Source organism: Amia ocellicauda, chromosome 20 (genome assembly GCF_036373705.1).
Source record: "Amia ocellicauda isolate fAmiCal2 chromosome 20, fAmiCal2.hap1, whole genome shotgun sequence".
Lineage (NCBI taxonomy): Eukaryota > Metazoa > Chordata > Actinopteri > Amiiformes > Amiidae > Amia > Amia ocellicauda.
In genome coordinates, this window is record NC_089869.1 from 7,189,452 (window position 1) to 7,208,859 (window position 19,408).

Below are 19,408 nucleotides of genomic sequence, written 5' to 3' on the forward strand. Positions count from 1 at the left end.
AAACTCCAAAGGTGCTTTTTATCTGATGATACTGGTCCATTGATGGGACAACAGCCAAAGTTCACTTGGGTTTCAGTCAATAAACAAGCCTCCCATCTCCTCCCAAAATGGAAGGTAAGGTTGCAAGTTGCAAAATGCTTCACACTGTGCAGTCACTTTCCTGTTTATCATATAGATATATTTATCATTTATGATATATTTATTTCTATATATTGACAAACACTACCCACAATGCCATTTCTGCATACATGTTTGCCTCATTAGACTTTAACCATCCAAGGTCAAACAAATGGACAGGTATTGCATAATGTTGCCTTGTTCATGCAGACAGATAAGAACTTTGTCAGAAACACTCAGTAAGGTAAAGAGACATTCCTGTGACGGAAAAAATTTTCAAACTTGGATTTAATTCAATTCACCACCACATTCAGGTAGGACGGTGCCCTGGTAAGTCGAATTTTGGACCTGTCTTGTAAAATACAACCTTTCGTCCCTTTTCTCTGTGGAATTAGTTCCACACCAATTGTCTCAACAACTTTTTGTAAGATGTATATTGACAGCAATATACAGGGGAATGATTTGATTTCGATGCTTTTGTTCTCTGCACTAGTCCTCAAGTAAAATCCCAGTTTCCTCAGTAATCATTACACTGCTTCAGAATTACTTCAAATGAAAATAAGGTTGGGGAGGGTCATTGAATCAAATATTAGTCCATCTGGGTGATTGAGCACAAGCTAATATAGCCTGCAGCTTCAGACACTGCTAAAAGTGAATTTATCTCTTGTACATTAGACCTTGTGGTGTTCGTGGACAAAAGGATGACATGTATTCTAATGACAGACAATTACCTGGAGGGTTGGTTCTTGGAAGATAAAACCTGTTTGGCTGTGATCAACTGCAAGGTGTTTATGAGGATGAGTTATCTCCTGTGCCTCCCGATGCTGAAATGTGTAAATAGACGCTTAATGATCCCAGAGCACGGCGGGAACAGGATCATTAGCATGTTGGGTCTTTGATGGTTTGTTTCTGATTTTCCATGTTTAAGTTCAGTTCCACTCCACAACACAGCATGGTGAGCACAGAAAAACAAAGTACAATAACCAGGGGATTTTCAGCGCTCTTAAACAAAATATGTCCACTGTTTGTTTAATCGTGCCAGGGTCTGAATAAATAAATACATATATCAGGTTAGATTGAAAACTTTGAATTGTAGGAAAGGTGAAGGTTTAAATCAAAGGAAATTGGGTCGAAAATAGATAATGGACATGTTCAAAATATCTGATTTATTTTTTCTGACTTAGTTGTTAAATCATGGAAATGTCTGGGTAATTTGTATATTTTACATTTCTTCAGTAAACCTGAGAAGTCTGCAGTGTGATTAAATGCAGTGACACATGATGCTGGGTTTATTAAGAACAGCAACATGATTGAACTTGCAAAAACATTATCCCATGTTTTCACACTGAGAGACCACGTCACCCAACACATTTTCTAATTGGTTGGCGTTGCGGGCTTTATTGCCAGCTGTAAGGGTTTGTATTAAAAGGGGTGTTTACACCAGTGAACGATACACCACAGAGGATAACTAGAAATCATTGACAGCTGCATTAATTGTACAGTAGTTTGGCATTTGACTTAATCTGTTATCTATTATAAATGTTAACTTACGACTTCCAAAGACCACAGAGCAGGCAGGTGCCCTTTGTGACTGACCATACTTGAGATTGTATTATTCGGCCTCTAACAAAAGTGAAGAAATTTCAGAGCAATAAATTTGTTTTATTGCTCCTTAGTTGCCCTTTTAATGATAATAAAACATGGCATCATTGCGCAGCAATTAAAATTTTAAGTATGTGTGGCAATAATATTGCAGTAATAAACTATAATATTACAATGCAATTGGGTAGTTACATGAAATGTAGTAGAATTATCACTGCTGCACTATTGTCAAATTTTCAACCATTACAGGTTTGCGAAATGTAATATATTTAGGTCACCTTATTCATCACTGACAAGCCACAGACAATTGAAATTACATTTTGTACAATTCATAATTATTAATAGAGAATGACTGCAGTCTTGTTGGAAATACATTGACTGAAACATATACATAAACATTTATATGCACCCTGCATCTATTTCAGGACATTTATGCCAGAAGTAGGCTACATATCCACATACATTTGATGTTTTTTTTTTATTTTATTTTTAATTTCCAGACAGTTTTAATAGTGTAATAAACATTTTAAATGTAAAACAAACAAACTCAGTCTAGTTTTAGCCCTAAAAATGTCTTCTCTGACCCATGTTTATGTTCCAACTCCTCAGTTCTCAGGGCAACTCCTCAGTTCTCAGAATGGTAATTAGGTTGAAGGTTAGTGTGGTGAAAGATAATGGAGTCATTTCATTTTGACCTATGACCTACATCCTAGGCAAAATTATAAAAGCAGAAGTCTGTAATAATGAAACTCAATGTGTTAAATAGTGAAGCAACAAGCACCACATATTGTCTCCAGGACCTCCTTTGCACAGGTTGAACAGAAATACAAGTTACACCGAAGTAAATGCATTGAACATTTCATGCACACAAAAAAGATGGATTACTCTCCAACAGACATCAACTGCATTGGAATTGTGTAATGTTTCTGCTTGACTATTTTAGATGGAACATGCCATGTCACAGCCGGCACCTTTGTAAAGCTCAGATGTTATCTGTGAAAAGATTGCAGCTGGGGTTCAAAGGTCACCTGGATATTGTCAACTTTTATGAAAGCCGTGTCTCTCTCTGTCTTTCGTGCAGTGTGGAGAGTGAACCTGGAGGAGGCATGTACCAGAGCAGCTCCTTGTGTGCCCAATAACCTGCTAAAGAGCCAGAGAACCCCAGTCAACGAAAGGGTATGGAGCTATCATTTATTATACAATACTCCATTGCTTTCTGCACACCCATTATAAAATACAATGCAAATACCAGGGTTTGCAATGATTTGCTGAGATGGACTCCGATATTATTATTATTACTTCTGATTTCCAAAATGATAAAAATCGGGCTTCTAACAAAATGTTCTTTGTCTATGCATTTTATGAGTGCATTCATTGGGACGTTATTGTTGTTTGTGTGTACTTTGTATTGGATTTTCTCCTATATGCAGAAAAATGCACACATTTTAGTGTTTTTATGAAGTACCTGCTTGACTTTACTGATTGATCACTTGCAACATGACAGTTAGATTAATTGTACTACAGATGTTCTTGGTAACATGGCACAAACATGCAACAACTATGTATTCAGAATTAAGTGTAACTAAGGTGTTACACTAAAGACACATTACTCATTTTTGTCAACATGATTCAAAAGGAATAATTGACAATATTTTTGCCACAAACCAGATTCAGACAGAAGAGTGAGTAATTTAATTTAAGCAACAAGGTTTAATTTTAAAATACATTTCTACCACCTTGATTTAAGTTTGTATGAATTTGATTTGACTGTAGAGTAGTCTGCTGTGCTTTCTATTCTTACTCCTGCAACTTGGTAATAAGAGAAGACTCTGACCTCTGTGTTTCTGTCCCCACTTTGACAGCCAGCCAAGGTCAAAGGTAACAGATAGCAAGAGCATAGTATCAGTCTCTCCGATGCAGAGATGCTGATCTCTTACAATAGGTATGCACAGCTTTGTCTGAAAGTACTCAAAACTTTAATTTGAAACTGTTCGGTGAGCCATTTTGTTGAATACATATGATTTGTAAAAAATACACTTATTTATCAATAACCTGAATATCTTTACAAAGCTGGTTGAACATGTTTTGAACTCAGGGAAAACTGTCTTACACGCCATTAAAATCAATGTACTAAATTCAATCAACACCAGTTTTTAAATTGTATTATATTTACTTATATAAGTACAACACAGTTATTGATGTAATGCACATATTATTGATGGATCTTTAGAGTCTGTATGTATTGACTCTGAATGTCAGGATGTAGCGCGACCCGAGATGAACTGTGTCATTAGCGTATAGGTCACAGGAAAGGGGAAACCCACTGACACACAGAACAGTTTCTCACAGTGTTTCCTCTGTGTGTGAGAGGTGATTTCGTTGTATAATTCACTCTTCTGAAGAAGGAAACCTAATCAGGTAAAAGTTGACATTCCAGAATGCGGCAGTCTCGTGAGTTCAACGGATATTGTGTCAGTGTCGAACTGTCGTAAAACGTCAACATAGATGTGTGTCACATCCTTAGTAAAATGCTAGAATCACTTCCTCATTGTTCGCATTCAAACACTAAGAGTGAGTTTCTCAGGAGCTACTAAAATCATTTCACCATGAAACATTTCTTTATACAGCACGAATGTAAATAATAATCATAAATAATTATTATACTCAACTTTTTAGATTACTTGTATTAGGAATGCCAAGTGCTGAAAATAAGTAAGTAAATACATATTTTTGCAGCATCCTGCATTGACTTGCAGGTGAAATATTATCTGGGTATACAAGAAGCAGGACAATGAATTGTCACATTTTCAGATGACATTAGATTGTGTGAATTTATGATGTATTTGTATTTGTAAATACTGCAAATGTTATCCACATGGATAAGTGGTTTCGATAATGGATGGATGGATGAATACTGCCAAAGGGGCTAAGCTACAAACACTTAAAATTAACCAATATGTAGTGATTGAACAAACAATATAAATTAAACATTAGCAATACAATCTAAGTAATCATTCACTTTATAAGCCAGCAGATGTAAATATATATATATATATATATATATATATATATATATATATATATATATATATATATATACATTGAAGGACTGCATGTCTGTGTGTCTGTGTGTCTGTGAACGAGGTCACTGTCTTACTGTGCCATAGTTCAACCCTGATACCCAGAAGAACAGGGTCTGATAAGAACCGTTTTTTACCAGTAATTTGGGCCTAATACATCATACAAACCCCCCTTATATAAAACATTACACATACTTTTGCTTCGGCTTGACCGTATATGGTTATTCCTAATGAGTCGGGCAGAAAGCAAACTCATCACGGGACAGACGTGTGGGCACTGTTATCTTTCACTCCTGTCGGGTCTGTATAAAAGCGGCTGTACTTCGCAACTTTTCTAAGACTGCTCTTGGGATTGCCTCTTGGACCTCTTCTGTGCAGCTGCTTGTACTGAAATTCCTTTTGAAATCTCTCTGGAATATTTTCAATGTTTCAGTATTATATATGATATGTTTAATATGCAGAGTCTAGGAAAACAGGGACATGGTGGGGAAATGGTGAAAATGGAGCTGATTTATTATTTACAGTACTGGAGTGCAAAACAAACAAAAACGAAGACCCTAGCTCTTGTAAAGCCTATGTGTCAAGGTCCCTCAAACATGAAACACTATTACACACACAGCAAATTGACACACAGAGACAACAAACTCTCCAAACCGGGATTCAAATGACCGAAGTCGACTGCGCTACTATATGTATATATAAATTATACACCAGGAATCGATTTCATCTACACAACAGATGAAAAGAGAATTTTAACTTTGTTCTGCATCCAGATTTGCATTACGATACATGACAAAGATATGTTTCTTATTCTTCAGGTCTGCATTAGGAAGATCACAGCATGAACTGCATTTTCCAGATTTTATTTACTCCGCTGCCCACCCCTGCCATCTTTGGACTGTTCAGCCTTGGGGCTGCCATCCTGATCTGGTTGGTGACTCGACCCAAACCCCTCAATCCCCCGGTAGACCTCAACAGACAGACTGTGGGAATCCAGGTAAGAGACCCCATAGCCTAGGACTCCAGCCGCTACTCAGCGCACAGTTTGGGGTGTATAGTCTAGTGATTTCTGGGTTGTTTCACTGCTGAGTGCACCAGGAACTCCTCCATTCGTGAGGCCCACAGTGAAGCCAGTGCTGCTGTAATTGGATGGATGGAAGTTTGCTGTGAACTTCTATCAGGCACCTGTACGCTTCAAGTGGGCATATAAGGTGCATTAGTCCTCCCCAAATGCGCCAGCTATTATACTATTTATGAGTTGACTGACAGGTCCAAATTGGAGTTTTTAATAAAATAAAAATGTTTGACAACTCCAAAATACATTTTAAACCCCCCTCAGGCCACAGATCAAATGTATATTTAATTTATTTCCATTGTATAATATTCTGTGAATGATAAAAAGCTATCAACTCGCATGGTATGTGCAGTTACGTTCAGTCTCAGGTTCAGTCAGCTGTTGATGTTTGACTAGTTATTTGAGAGTTAATCAATTGCTCTTTTTTTTAGAAGTATACTCTCTGTGAGAAACATATCACCCGCACTGGTCCAGCATGCTTGACTCAACTAAGGCCCCATAGACAGACCTGGATAATTAAATAACATCTCCCCAAAATACAGGACCAGTTTTCCCCACCACCTGCTGAAGTAATATCAGCCTTTTGCATGACTATTATTATTATTATTATTATTATTATTATTATTATTATTATTATTATTATTTTTATTTCTTGGCAGACGCCCTTATTCAGGGCGACTTACAACATAAGTGCAAACAAAGTGCAAAAATACAGAGACTATGTGCATGATACTCGGCATGATACTCAGAGCCAATTAATTTCACATGGATGCATTTCTGTATGGTCAAAACTATTTGTCAAGGTTTCTTATTCAATGTCAATGACTCCTGTTATTTTTATTTTGTAATCATTTGCAGCTAGTGTGACCATGTGGGGTCATAACAGCTCACAGTACTCAAATGTAAACCAAAACAATGACCCACTTGCTCTTTAAGTGTTGTCAAAATTTAGCCATTAGCTGCACCTTGTACCTTTTACAGTTACATGAGCTGACTGAGGATTTTAATATTTCTGTTTACTGTATAACTATTTATTTGTAATCCTCCACTTATCCATGAGAATATATTGTGTTTACCTCCAGATGTTTGCAGTTTATTCCATAACACACTGAATGGTGTCTTTCGACCCACAGGATGGTGCAAGACGAAGCGCGTTGCTTAAAGATGACACCCTCATGTCATATTATTATGATGATGCCAGGACATTATATGAAGTGTTCCAGAGAGGCCTGCACGTGTCAGGTAACACAGGGCAACTATTTATATAAAACAGTCTGTCATAGTGCATAAAGAAATTAAGATGTCTGTTTTACATCAGCTTTCCCTTGGTATTAGAGTTGGTTTCAGGGCAGGAGGAGTGATTGTTTGTCTGCTTGTGTCATCTGAATTGTGAAGTAAAAAACATTGTATGCATGCATTGTGAAGTCAGTCTTGGATCTACTCTATATGGGCACAATCTGGGAAACGGAAAGCTTTGGTGTCCAAAACGTAATTCTTTTGCACCAAAAACATTCAAACTTAGTTCCCAACAGAAACATTATTTAGATTTACATTTTATTTCACACATTTAAAAATAACATGGTAATCATATTTTTTCTTTAAAGTTTTGTAACTAAAGAGAACACTGTGTTTTTAATTCTCACTCAAATGTATTTATACTAAATAAAGGCATTTTCTGACACTATGGCCATAAATGGGATACAATGAACTGTGTGACACAAACGGAGAAAAACACATCCTACAACAGTTCTTTTTTCCTGCTTTTGTTCAGGAAATGGACCGTGTTTGGGTTACAGAAAACCACGACAACCTTATCAGTGGCTGAAATACAAGCAGGTAACTCCTACTTCCTAGAGTCTAGAGCAATAACGTTTGAAATGGAATATTTTAATTGGAGATATAGTGGCCTTTTCTGCCGTGATCACAATTATGGTGTCATCATGATTTTGATGTAAATGAAGCAATGTGCAATGTGTCTCCTGATTTTTTTTCTCACTAGGTGTCTGACCGAGCTGAACACTTGGGTTCAGGGTTACTACAGAGAGGACTGAAACCATCTCCTGATCAATTCATTGGGATCTTTGCCCAGAACAGGCCAGAGGTATGCCAGCACTGTGTATACTGAGAGCATACATGAATGATAGTTTAAAACTTACAATCTGTGGAGCAGAAAGAAAAATCACTATACAAGGTAAAATAAACAAATAAATAATAATAATAAACTACAAACTAATAAGCTTGTACAAAGGAATATATAATTAAATGCCAAGTCTATTTGGGTACAGTCATGTCCATTAAATCTAAACACCTAAAAGTATGAACATCAGACCTCCTTAACTAAAAGGTCTTCATTATTTTGTACCAGAACTATTTCAAGTGTAACCATGTTCTTTTTTTGGTCTCGAACACAATCTGTGTTTATTACTTCTGTATTCAGAATGCTTTCATAATTTAAGCCCCATCTCATGTAAGCTAAAAGGAAAAAATATTTTATTTTTAAAAAGCATCTCATTGATTTAGCCACTGTTGGACTGACTAGGCGCAAGGCAGTTACTGTAGCACTGCAGTAATATAAAGCTTTTCTGACGTATACTTGAGGGGGGTGGAGACCTATTCTGTTACATTTGAGCTCTCGTTCCAATGCACTGTAATTTTCAATTCCTCTAATTGTATGGAATTATACAGGAAGACAGAAACAATGCCATTACTATTCTGCTGACTTTGCTGACTTCACCTGCATCAAGAAATATATCAAGAAAGATATAAAACCAGGGTCTGCTCACAGTTTCTCAATTGATATAAAAGCAATTTGAGAAACAATCACCACATTTCTCAAAACAATAAATGCAAAATTCAAAACCATCCATACCTTTAGAAAAAGCTTTACACATATGCAAAGGTTTCAGTATCAAATGTTCTTATACATCCTGCATAACCAAAGTCTCGCAACAAATCATAAAGTAATTAGAGCTTTTGTGTTTAATGATCCAATCAAAAGAAAATCCTAATAATTTTCAATTATGTCAGCCAGTGACAAAACTTAAATCTAGACTAAACTTAGAATGCACTGATCTTATTTGATTGGCAAAAAAATATGAATAAATGAATAGGAATGTGCCTTTCTGGCCACACGTTTTCACCCACATCACAGAGAATACTCCTTCTGGCATGACGGATCCAGGTCTAGTGGTTTTCTGGCATGATGTTATCGCAAGCCTCGTCCCTGGCCTGGACAAGTGTAGTTTGTTCAAGAGAATTGTGATCATATTCCCCCCACCTCCAGGATTCCAGCATTTTCATAGGATTCATAAAAGTGGAATATGGTGGTACATTAGTGAGAAGTGCGGATATGCTGCAGACCACTCCTGCACCATCACAGCATTATGAAAACTCAGGTTGGATAAGATGATTGTGCAGTTCATGGACAATGGACTGCTGTAAACAACTATATTTGGCCAGATGGCACCACACATAGTGATGTTGCTCAGACACATCCACAGTGGCATGCTCTCCGGTGCTTTTTTGGCCACATCTGCAAATTTGTGCCAAACTGAAGTTTGCCTTGTCAATGAAGATATATTGATATGGAGAAAGGCTGGCATCAAACTCCAGAAAATCTGAAATCTGCAGAGCTCCTTTCATGGAGATAAGGTCCCTGCTCAGAACAGGACAGAGAAGCAGTGTGAAATGATAATGGGCTCAAAGTTCACACAGTAACATATTTGGATATTTTGAAAATATACCCCTGACTCACTGATTCCCAGTGACAGATGATAGATGCAACTATGGTGCATTTCAAGTTTGGCTGTATCAATGACCATGACCCCGACAATGACCTCAACAATGACCTTGAACTTGGCCCTGACCCTGGCCACTCACATCTTCCTCTGTTGGTTCCAAGCCTTCACACACTGCAACATGTTTCTATTGAGAACTGCATCCTTTTATAGGCAGTTGACATTTGATAACAGATTGATCATTTAAACAATCATTACTTTCATATGGAGCTTGTTATTGAAAATCATGAGCACTGATTGTTAGCAACAGCAATAAGCCTCATGTATTTTGAACAGAAAACATTAACATTGAACCTATAACTAAGGTTAAGGTTAAGAGTGGAAACTAGTGACATGTGTGAATAGTTTAGAAAAGCAGGACTGTTTAGAAGCTTGTGTTAACTGTTTTGAGAATTGTGCAAATAATTTCAGAAATTTGACTGTAAGGTATATCCAAATTTAAAAGCTATCTAACGAAATATCGTGATGATGTGGGGAGTGTCGAAAAAGACATGTGACGTGTTACAGTAATTGTAAGAAGAATTAGAGGACTCAAAATGTCCTCCTGTTTCAGTTTCTAGTAGCAGATCATAGAGTGAAAGTTATCAGCATACCGGGCTCTTCTTTTTTATTAAATCTATAGATTAAAGTGTTTCCGACACGGGATAGTCTATGTATGTTTGAGACCTTCGGTGTTCAGGTTGGTTGTGAACAATTGTAGAGTCAAAAATGAAGTGATGAGCGTTTTTTTCTGAAGAAATTCGTTCCTTATAGTATTCAGTTTCTAGGACTCAAAATGGCTGAACAATGTGCATAAACGATCACTGAAGCTGAAAAGCAGATGGTGACAGATGGTGATGGGGTGCCTTGCTGTTTTTCTTTTTCCAGTGGATTATTTCTGAGCTCGCCTGTTATACCTACTCCATGGTGGCAGTTCCACTCTATGACACACTGGGCCCTGAAGCGCTGGTGTTCATAATTAAAAAAGGTAATGCACCGAGTGTCAGCTCTGTTGCTCCCCCATAGCCTACACAACACACTAGCCCCCTTATTTGCACTTATTTTTTCCCCAGGACTGTTGGAGCTGAAACTTATAATGTGGAACTGGTTTACATTTATTCCAACGTGATATACATCAGAAAGTGTTTTGTTTGTTTGTTTGTTTGTTTGTTTGTTTGTTTGTTTGTTTGTTTGTAAAGTAGTGAAACCTTTTGCTTGTTTTTCTCACTGAGTAACATATGCAACTGCAAGTCCAGGGCAGTATTGCTCAAACATTTGGTGGAAAAGACAAGTCGAAAACAGTTTGGTTTTGAGTGCTTGTTAACTCTCACTGTCACCTACTACAGGAGTAAAGCAGACCCACTGGAAATTATTTTCAAATAATAATGACATATATATAGGTTTCACTAGATCATGAATTATTTTTTATACTTTTCTTCCAGCTAAAATATCCACTGTGCTGTGTGACAATCCCGACAAGGTTGAAGCCCTCCTGGGGAACTGTGAAAATAACCTCATGCCTGTCCTCAACACCATTATAGTCATGGATCCTTTCAGCACTGAGCTGAAGGAGAGAGGGGCGAAGTGTGGGGTCGAGATCCTCTCTCTAAAGGAAGTGGAGGTATTAATAATCCAGACGCTTGTTATCCTTTCAGAATGGACAACACCCTTTCCAGCCATTTCAAAAATCTGAAACAAACATCATAGGGCTGAGATTTTGTCCTTCTTCTTCTTGGCATTAAGTGCATGTAACATTCAATCATCTTATCCAGGCACTCCAGACTCAGTTAGCATTATGGCCTTTTCTAGAGAGAGAACAATTATGAAATACTGTATGTAAGTTTCCCTAAATAGTATCCTTACAAACTTACAATACCAATGCTTATTTAAATTCCAATTTATTCAATTTAGCTGTGTCCGGGAGTATAGCCGAGCCATAAGATTCAATGTATTAAGTCTGGTTTGGACGGAAACAAGGATTTGGGTGTCTACATCACTTGCACGGATATTAAAGTGCCAGGATTCCTCTGAGAGCAGGCAAATCTGTCTGCAATCTTATAATCCGTTCGCTAATGAAATCCCCAAAGTTAAAGGATAGCTTTTCCGATGCTCATAACATCTAGATAGATGGGTAATTAGAGTTTTAAATTAGGCAAGCTTTTCAGTCTGTGCTTTTTGTATTCAGTTAATTTCTGTTACAATTAAACTGGGTTGTTTGCTTTCAGGCTCTGGGCAAAGATAACCTGAGGAAACCAATTGTAAGTAATAAAAACATACTTTTCTTTACTGCTTTTGATCGGCATGTGAAGCTGATGCTAACAGGTTTGATGTTTGTTTTTACTTTAGCCGCCGAAGCCAGAAGACCTGAGTATTGTATGCTTCACAAGTGGAACAACTGGTGAGGGGGGTGTTCATGATATAATTCATTTATGACACATGAAAGATAATCTCAGTGTGTTCCATCAGATAGTACTGATTATTATCCAGTATCTCAGTTTAATCTTATCGCCTTGAGTGTGATTTCTGTCTCCAAATGAACACTGAACATTGATGAACAACTCCATGCTGCAGAGGATCCCCCATCCTTCATTTCCAAGGAATTCCTTGTCTGAATTGTTCCCATCACTCATCGCAGATTGATACTGTAAAAAATGAAAAAGCTGTGTATACTACAGAATTTTCTCTGAATAGAACATCAGCTAAAAGAAAATGAGTTACAGTAAAGGCATAGTTTCCAGTCTTGCTCAAAAGCCAAAACTACTTTGTTTTTGTAGATGAAAAGGTTTTTCGTCATGATGATGCACTTTTGTTTTTGGTTTTTTAGGTGATCCTAAAGGAGCCATGCTAACCCATGAAAATGTTGTCGCAGATGCTTCTGCTTTTATTAAAAACACTGAGGTATTGTTTATTTGTTTGTTTTAGACTGTTGTGTACAATTTACAATTCAAATAGGCTGCTGTGACAGAATGCAGTGTAATCATTTAGCAGGAAAAATGTAATGGTTTATCATAGCTGGGAAACACTTTGGTGTGATAAAAGAATACAATGTTTAAATAATTTATTAAATGATTGAAAAATGGTTATAGGAATATTAGCAAACTATCAAGCTGGCAAGCATTTCCAAATAATTTATTTCTGTTATATGTTCTAGGATTTGACTCATGACATGCTGATTTATTTGCGAATTTCAATAACATTTTATTAATATAAATTTTAAAAAATGGAACGTATTTCAAAAATCTGCTCAAAGATTAAAGAAATCACCCTTTTTTTGCCAGACCAGCTTCGGCCCTGTTCCTCAGGACATCTCCATCTCATACCTGCCTCTGGCGCACATGTTTGAAAGAGTGGTCCAGGTACTGTAAACTTAATGACAGGATTTTATAATATGAATACAGCGTTGGTCAATATCAAAACAATGGACATATTTTATTTGTACCTTATACTATTATATAGTATACCTTGTATGGCTGTCAACATGTTTGTACTTTGTTTACTTCAAACAAGAGTGAGTTTTAAACAAGGCTTTTGTAAATATTCAGTTGATGAGCATTTCCGTTTGCTTTTTATTTATTATTTAAATTGTGGTCATCAAAGTGTTGCTTATAGAGAGAAAACATTGTAGGTGGTTACTTAGTTACTAGTGCTATTTCTGTAAGATTGTGTTGAGGAAACAAGATGATTATGCTAGTTTGTAGATATCCCTGGTAACAATGGGGGAGTTTCCATACAGTGAAATGATGATGATGCATGTGCACGTTTGGCCAGAAACCTCAGGACAGTGAGGTTTGCGGCCAAAGAAAAAACATCCCCAGAGAAGGACAGGGTCAATCCCAGATACTTGAGTAAATGACGTACAAATGACGAAAACACTGGAAAAACACACCCATTTCCACATGTAAATCCACATGTCACGTGTAAATGCTACTGAGATAATCGTATATACCCTTAAGTGACCGCATTGTAGAAGTGCAAGATAACTTGTCAGTTTATTGGGGTTTTAAGGTAAAGTAAGTTGCTGACAGACCTTTCATGGTTAGCTGTGGTGTATTTCAGGTAATGGCAATGAAGAACACAGTGACAAACTGGATTACTCCCTAATGCATAGAACAAGTTTTCAGAGCAAACGTTTAATAATTAACAGACAAAAATAAAAAATACAATCTAAACCGATGACAGGATATACCATCCATCTGAGAAGGACATTGCTCTGTTAAAGCAGACTGAATTGAAAAGGTAAAGGAGTTGATCTGTAGATGGTTAACAGATGTCCAGTGTGGTGTTCAGGGATGATTACAGCTGTGCATTAGGTGACAGATGTGGTTGTGAATCAAACGTCTTGCCTTCCAGACGGTGATATATAGCAGTGGGGCCAAGGTGGGCTTTTTCCAGGGGGATATCAAACTGCTTCCTGATGATATGAAAGCTCTGCGGCCAACAGTCTTCCCTGTGGTGCCACGGCTGTTGAACAGAGTGTATGACAAGGTAACGGCCATTAATAATGAGGCGAGGTGGCAGAGGAACTGCACGTCTTCGTGGGGGAAATGAAAACCCTTTGGAGTAATGTCCTACCGGGCCTGATTTATCAAGATCTGTTCATCAAAAACGCAGGCAACATTTTGTGCAAGAGCTGGAAGACTTAAAATATATCGAAAATGAGACCTAAGGTAATCCAACAAGTATGATGAATGTGGTTTGAGAAAAAAAGATGCTTGAGATAAAAATTCCTGGTGCAGGAAGATTAATCATCCTCTCAATGAAAATGTTTTGAATGGTGAATATGAATCCTTTATAATATCATGTATATCTGATGTTATCCTGGAAGATGTGTTTTATTTTATATAACAAAAAAAAAACATATATATTTTTTCCTGTTAGGTTCAGAGTGGAGCCCAGAAGCCGTTTAAAAAGTGGTTGTTGAACTTTGCCGTAGAAAGAAAACTTTCCGAAGTGAAGCAGGGAATCATCCGAAATGACAGCATATGGGACAAGCTTATCTTCCACAAAGTTCAGGTATTCCTCGGAGAAATCACTAAGCCTTAGCATAGCTCTGTGCTAAAGCAAACCTTATGTTGCAGTGTAATCCAGTAGTCCCTGGGGGCTGTAATTATTTTGTAGGAAGCACTAATAGTAAATGTCTTTCTGCTTCTAGAAATATCATGCGACGCTTCTAGACACTCTGCGACATCATCATTCGAAGCTTTACATATTGCTCTTTCTTTTCATGTGTTAATATTTGACATGTTTACATCTGTTTGTGACTGATAGGAAAAGAAACACAGAGTGGAACGTATGCATAATGTTCTTTAATTTGGAGTTTGTATACTTTTCCAAGTTCATGTTGCCTTAAAAAGGTTTAAATTAATTTCTTAATAATGGGAAGCTGATTTTCCCGCTGGTGTAAGTCAGAAATGTCATTGTCCTAGGAAATTATATATCATTTTGCAGCCTGACATTGCAGACATAGCAAGAAGACATGTTAATGGTCTTTCCGTCAGTAGATATTTCTCACAGCTAACAGTGTCATTGCTTTCTGAAGGAAACCATGGGAGGGCGAGTCCGTGTGATGGTAACAGGGGCTGCTCCCATCTCTCCCACTGTCCTCAGCTTCCTCAGAACTTGTCTAGGATGTCAGGTAGGTGCTTGTGTACTCCCAGGGGATCAGCAGCCATTGAAACCCCAGTGTGACTTGTTTGAGCAAGTCGCTGTTGAGATGATTATGAATGTGTAAATGAAGATGTAGCTGTCACACTCCTGCCTCATTATGAAACTCCAAGAGATGATGGTGGTGGAGGACACATGGGTGACCTAAAGCTATAGTTCCCAAAATGAAATTGAGATTGTTGTGCATCGTCAGGCAACATTATAGTACAGCACAGATAGGGGGGCCAGATCTATGTGTGAACACTTTCAAATATGGTCATTTATTTAAGAAATGCTGTCTTCCTTGAACTGTGTTTTGTTGCTCCGTCAGATTTTTGAGGCCTATGGCCAAACCGAGTGCACAGCTGGCTGTACCTTCACAATGCCTGGTGACTGGACAACAGGTAATTCCTTTACAGCGATCCTACTGGTTTCAGCTACTGTGGATATTAACAATGAACTATAGGCAGGGGTACAAAGGTTTAGTTTGTAAATGGTATGAAATATGTATTTTAATTCAGCTAATGTATGTGTGTATGTATTTATGTATTTATTTATTGCCAAACTGCCAATCTGGTGTAGTTTGAAACAGAAACGTGTGGCTACTTAAGATGTGTGTGCATAATTAACTACATAAAACATATATAAGGTCTGCTATTCAGAGTTTAAATCCCTGTTTTAATGTATTCCTCACTCAGGACATGTTGGAGTACCTGTCCCTTGCAATATTGTTAAATTGGTTGATGTCGAAGAAATGAACTATTTCGCATCCAACGGAGAGGGAGAGGTAATATGTGCGCCACTGGTATCTCGTTTATCCTGATTATATGTAAATTATCTAATTATTATGATTATTATTGACTTTTTGAGTGTTTCTATTTGTTTATGTGTGCAGAAAAGAGGACTGTGTCCTTTGTAGTTGAGAAGCTTGCATGCTGCCTTCCCTTGTGTTAGCCAAACAAAACTGTATTGTGTATTCCCAACATATCTTTCTCTCTTTTAGGTTTGTGTCAAAGGCAAGAATGTATTCAAAGGATATCTAGAAGACCCAGAGAAAACGGCAGAGGCTCTTGATGAAAAAGGATGGCTGCATACCGGTGACATTGGAAAGTGGCTTCCTGTGAGTGCCTAGTCAGCTGTAGAAGTCTATTGCATTGGTTCAGTATACCTGTGGAGCTGTCAGACAGTGTAGTTTATATGCGAGTTTCAGTCGTGCCAAACGTTGTAATTTATTTGAGGGTACAAATATAGTACATCAGTGTTACATAGACAATTCAGTTTTGTCCAGAATTCCTTATGTGCTTTTTATCTTTATACATACTTTAAAATGTATAATATTACAAAACTGCCTAAGGAAATCCAAATCAAGTCATAATCTCTCTCCAAAAAGTACATTTTTACCGTTATTCCCTAGGTACTTGATAATATATAATACAGGCTCCGGGTGGTGAATAGCCAGGAGAGAAAAACTGAGAATTATGAGTGTTAATTAATTTTAGTGATTTTAATTTCTCTGTGGGTATACCAGTTACAGGTCTGCTGGCCTCTGATCCCGTTGCTTCACGTGGCAGACGTGCCTTAACCTGTGTGGAGGTGTTGGTAATTAAAGACATACCTGACACCTAGAAACCCTAGCTGCTTTAGAGACAGGAATTAAAATGGGTTTTAATTGCAGGTTGATAGGGGAAGTGCAGTGATTTTTAATTCCCATGCTACAGCACAGAATATCCCTTTAATCAACCTGTTTTTTTTTTTTTACTTTTCTATTTTTAAAGACTTCTTTCTTCTTGTGATATTGATTAGATATTCATTTAGATTATGTAGTTAATTACACTATTGATGATTATTAAGGAATGCACTGAAGATGTATCCTCTTCCCTTAAGAGTGGAGTCCTTAAAATCATCGACAGGAAGAAGAACATCTTCAAACTGGCACAAGGAGAGTACATCGCCCCTGAGAAGATAGAAAATATATACGTGCGGAGTGGGCCTGTAGCTCAAGTCTTTGTGCACGGAGACAGCTTACAGGTAAACACTGTCCCTTAGTCCAGTAAACCTCATATGAACCCCAATGGAGATTCAGTCCTAAAATCCCTTAGAGTTAAAAGTAGTGGGGAAGATACAAAAAAGAATAAAAAAATAATTCAACAAAAAAATGCCAGGGGTAAATTATATTAAATCATGTACTTTTAAGCATTTTATCTAGTAGTTACATTCAAAAACTGCCATGAATAGAATATTCAGAGATATACAACTCCATAAACAATAACAATAACAATAGCTGCAGTCAACTTTTAACAACCAGTCAACTGCCGTTTTATTGCATTCATCTGCTTATAATGGTTTGCAATAATGTAGAAATGAGTGGCACAAACATTTCATTACGTTTAACACAATTCATCACATCAGCTCGTCTATTACTGCATTTAAATGAAATATCCGTATGTATTGCTTTATTGCAAACCTGTCACACTAGCATTAAATCTCCTTGTATTGTTTCCCAGTCCTCTCTGATAGGCATTGTGGTACCGGACCCAGAGGTGCTTCCTGATTTTGCTGCAAAATTAGGCATCAAGGGTACTTATGAAGAGCTCTGCAAAAAACAGGTATATAAATATATATATTTTTTGTTTTGTATTATTATTTTCCCCCAAATATGGATATTTTGTTGAGAGTCTAATGTCTATTTACTACGACTTATACAACTGTGCTTTATGCAGGAAATCAAGAAAGCAATACTCTCAGACATGGTGAAGCTGGGAAAAGAGGCTGGGCTCAAGTCTTTCGAACAGGTCAGTAACCCTCCATTTAAGACTTGATCGTACGGATCTTGGGATCCCCCGGCTGTGGTCATCATTATCCAGTCACACTTTTAAATACCACTGTTACACACATCTACATTATTGGATTACACCCAAATATTTAAATTGGTATTCTTGTTTTTTCCCCCCCAAGGTGAAAGATTTGTATCTTCATCCAGACCAGTTCACAATTGAAAATGGGCTTCTGACACCGACACTCAAGGCGAAAAGAGCGGAGCTTACCAAATTTTTCAAAGACCAAATTAACAGCCTTTACGCATCAATCCAATGATGACCTGAAGGAGTCCAGTATCTCACTAAATGTGCAGATCATCCGTGTCATTTAAATCAACAGCAGAGCCTGCCTGAAATGTGCAACTAAAGAATTTCAACAGAAGACTGTCATCCAATCCTAAAAAATGTAAAACTTGCCCCGACACATACGATTACCTTCTGTTCCTTTAAATATATAGTATTTCTTCACAGTCCATGTTTCTGGGGGCTTGTGTACCACTGTGAGCAGACTCGGAAGATTCAGATGGGGTAATCACAGGCAGGCCATGAACGAATGTATTTGAATACTGGAGAAGAGCCACAAACACTTAAATAATTACCTGTAAATCTGTTGATGAATTTTTGCATTTATCATCTGTGAAAGCAGAATTTCATATTTAATTTTGACCCATTTGATATCATAACAGCTATGGTTGAAATGAGAAATCCGCCTTTGAAATCTCACATAGTGTGCAATAAAATGAATTAGGGGAAAAAAGCACCAGTTATGTGTTTTTTAAATTTAGTTTGAAAGCCCTTGAGATATTACCTCAGAGGTGACTGCCAGTTATTTCTGTTAAATTGTGAATAACTAAATGAAGAAATACATACATTATTAAACCTGTGATGACAGTGGTGTTTGAAATCTGACTAAGATACTAATAAACATACTGATTTCTGGCCATGGAAAATGTGGATCAAGGTAAAACTCAGATAAACCCAGTTAACCTTTGCCTCTACATTTCACAATACAAAATGAAATGCTGTCAGTTTAAGGCTCTTCAAACTAGTATATAATCTTCAAAGCACAAGCTAAAGGTATTCTGCTTGTAACAGAACTGTCAACATCATCAAGAGAAACTATATAATGAATTATTGTAAGATAAGATTATCAATGAAACAAACTAAATAATGAATAATGTGAACATTACTATTTTTTTGCTAATTATTTACCAAAACATTCAAAATAATGCCAAATAGTGCAAATACATATATAAACAACGACATATAGAGTTCTATATGCAACTGACAAGCCAACCA

At 37.1% G+C, this 19,408-nt stretch overlaps 1 protein-coding gene across 1 annotated transcript; it reads left to right on the plus strand.

Moving 5' to 3' along the window:
• The first annotated feature begins 323 nt into the window (after window positions 1-323).
• Window positions 324-19,059, plus strand: acsl5 (acyl-CoA synthetase long chain family member 5). Its single transcript, XM_066693527.1, has 22 exons — window positions 324-447; window positions 2,801-2,895; window positions 5,618-5,796; window positions 7,008-7,116; window positions 7,646-7,710; window positions 7,874-7,975; window positions 10,539-10,638; window positions 11,093-11,271; window positions 11,876-11,908; window positions 11,997-12,048; window positions 12,475-12,548; window positions 12,929-13,006; window positions 14,001-14,135; window positions 14,529-14,663; window positions 15,190-15,285; window positions 15,625-15,697; window positions 15,992-16,080; window positions 16,297-16,413; window positions 17,178-17,321; window positions 17,798-17,899; window positions 18,014-18,085; window positions 18,249-19,059. Exons 3-22 carry the CDS (start codon window positions 5,641-5,643, stop codon window positions 18,384-18,386), a joined length of 2,049 nt encoding a protein of 682 aa, XP_066549624.1. The 5' UTR covers window positions 324-447; window positions 2,801-2,895; window positions 5,618-5,640; the 3' UTR covers window positions 18,387-19,059.
• The last annotated feature ends 349 nt before the right edge of the window (window positions 19,060-19,408 follow it).

What these genes read in the sequence shown, in the direction of transcription:
- acsl5 (XM_066693527.1), top strand. Translation starts at nt 5,641, where the DNA reads ATGAACTGCATTTTCCAGATTTTATTTACTCCGCTGCCCACCCCTGCC. An exon ending in TGTTTGAAAGAGTGGTCCAG is followed by an intron (nt 13,007 to 14,000) that starts GTACTGTAAACT and finishes CTTGCCTTCCAG; the next exon opens with ACGGTGATATATAGCAGTGG. An exon ending in TGCACGGAGACAGCTTACAG is followed by an intron (nt 17,322 to 17,797) that starts GTAAACACTGTC and finishes ATTGTTTCCCAG; the next exon opens with TCCTCTCTGATAGGCATTGT.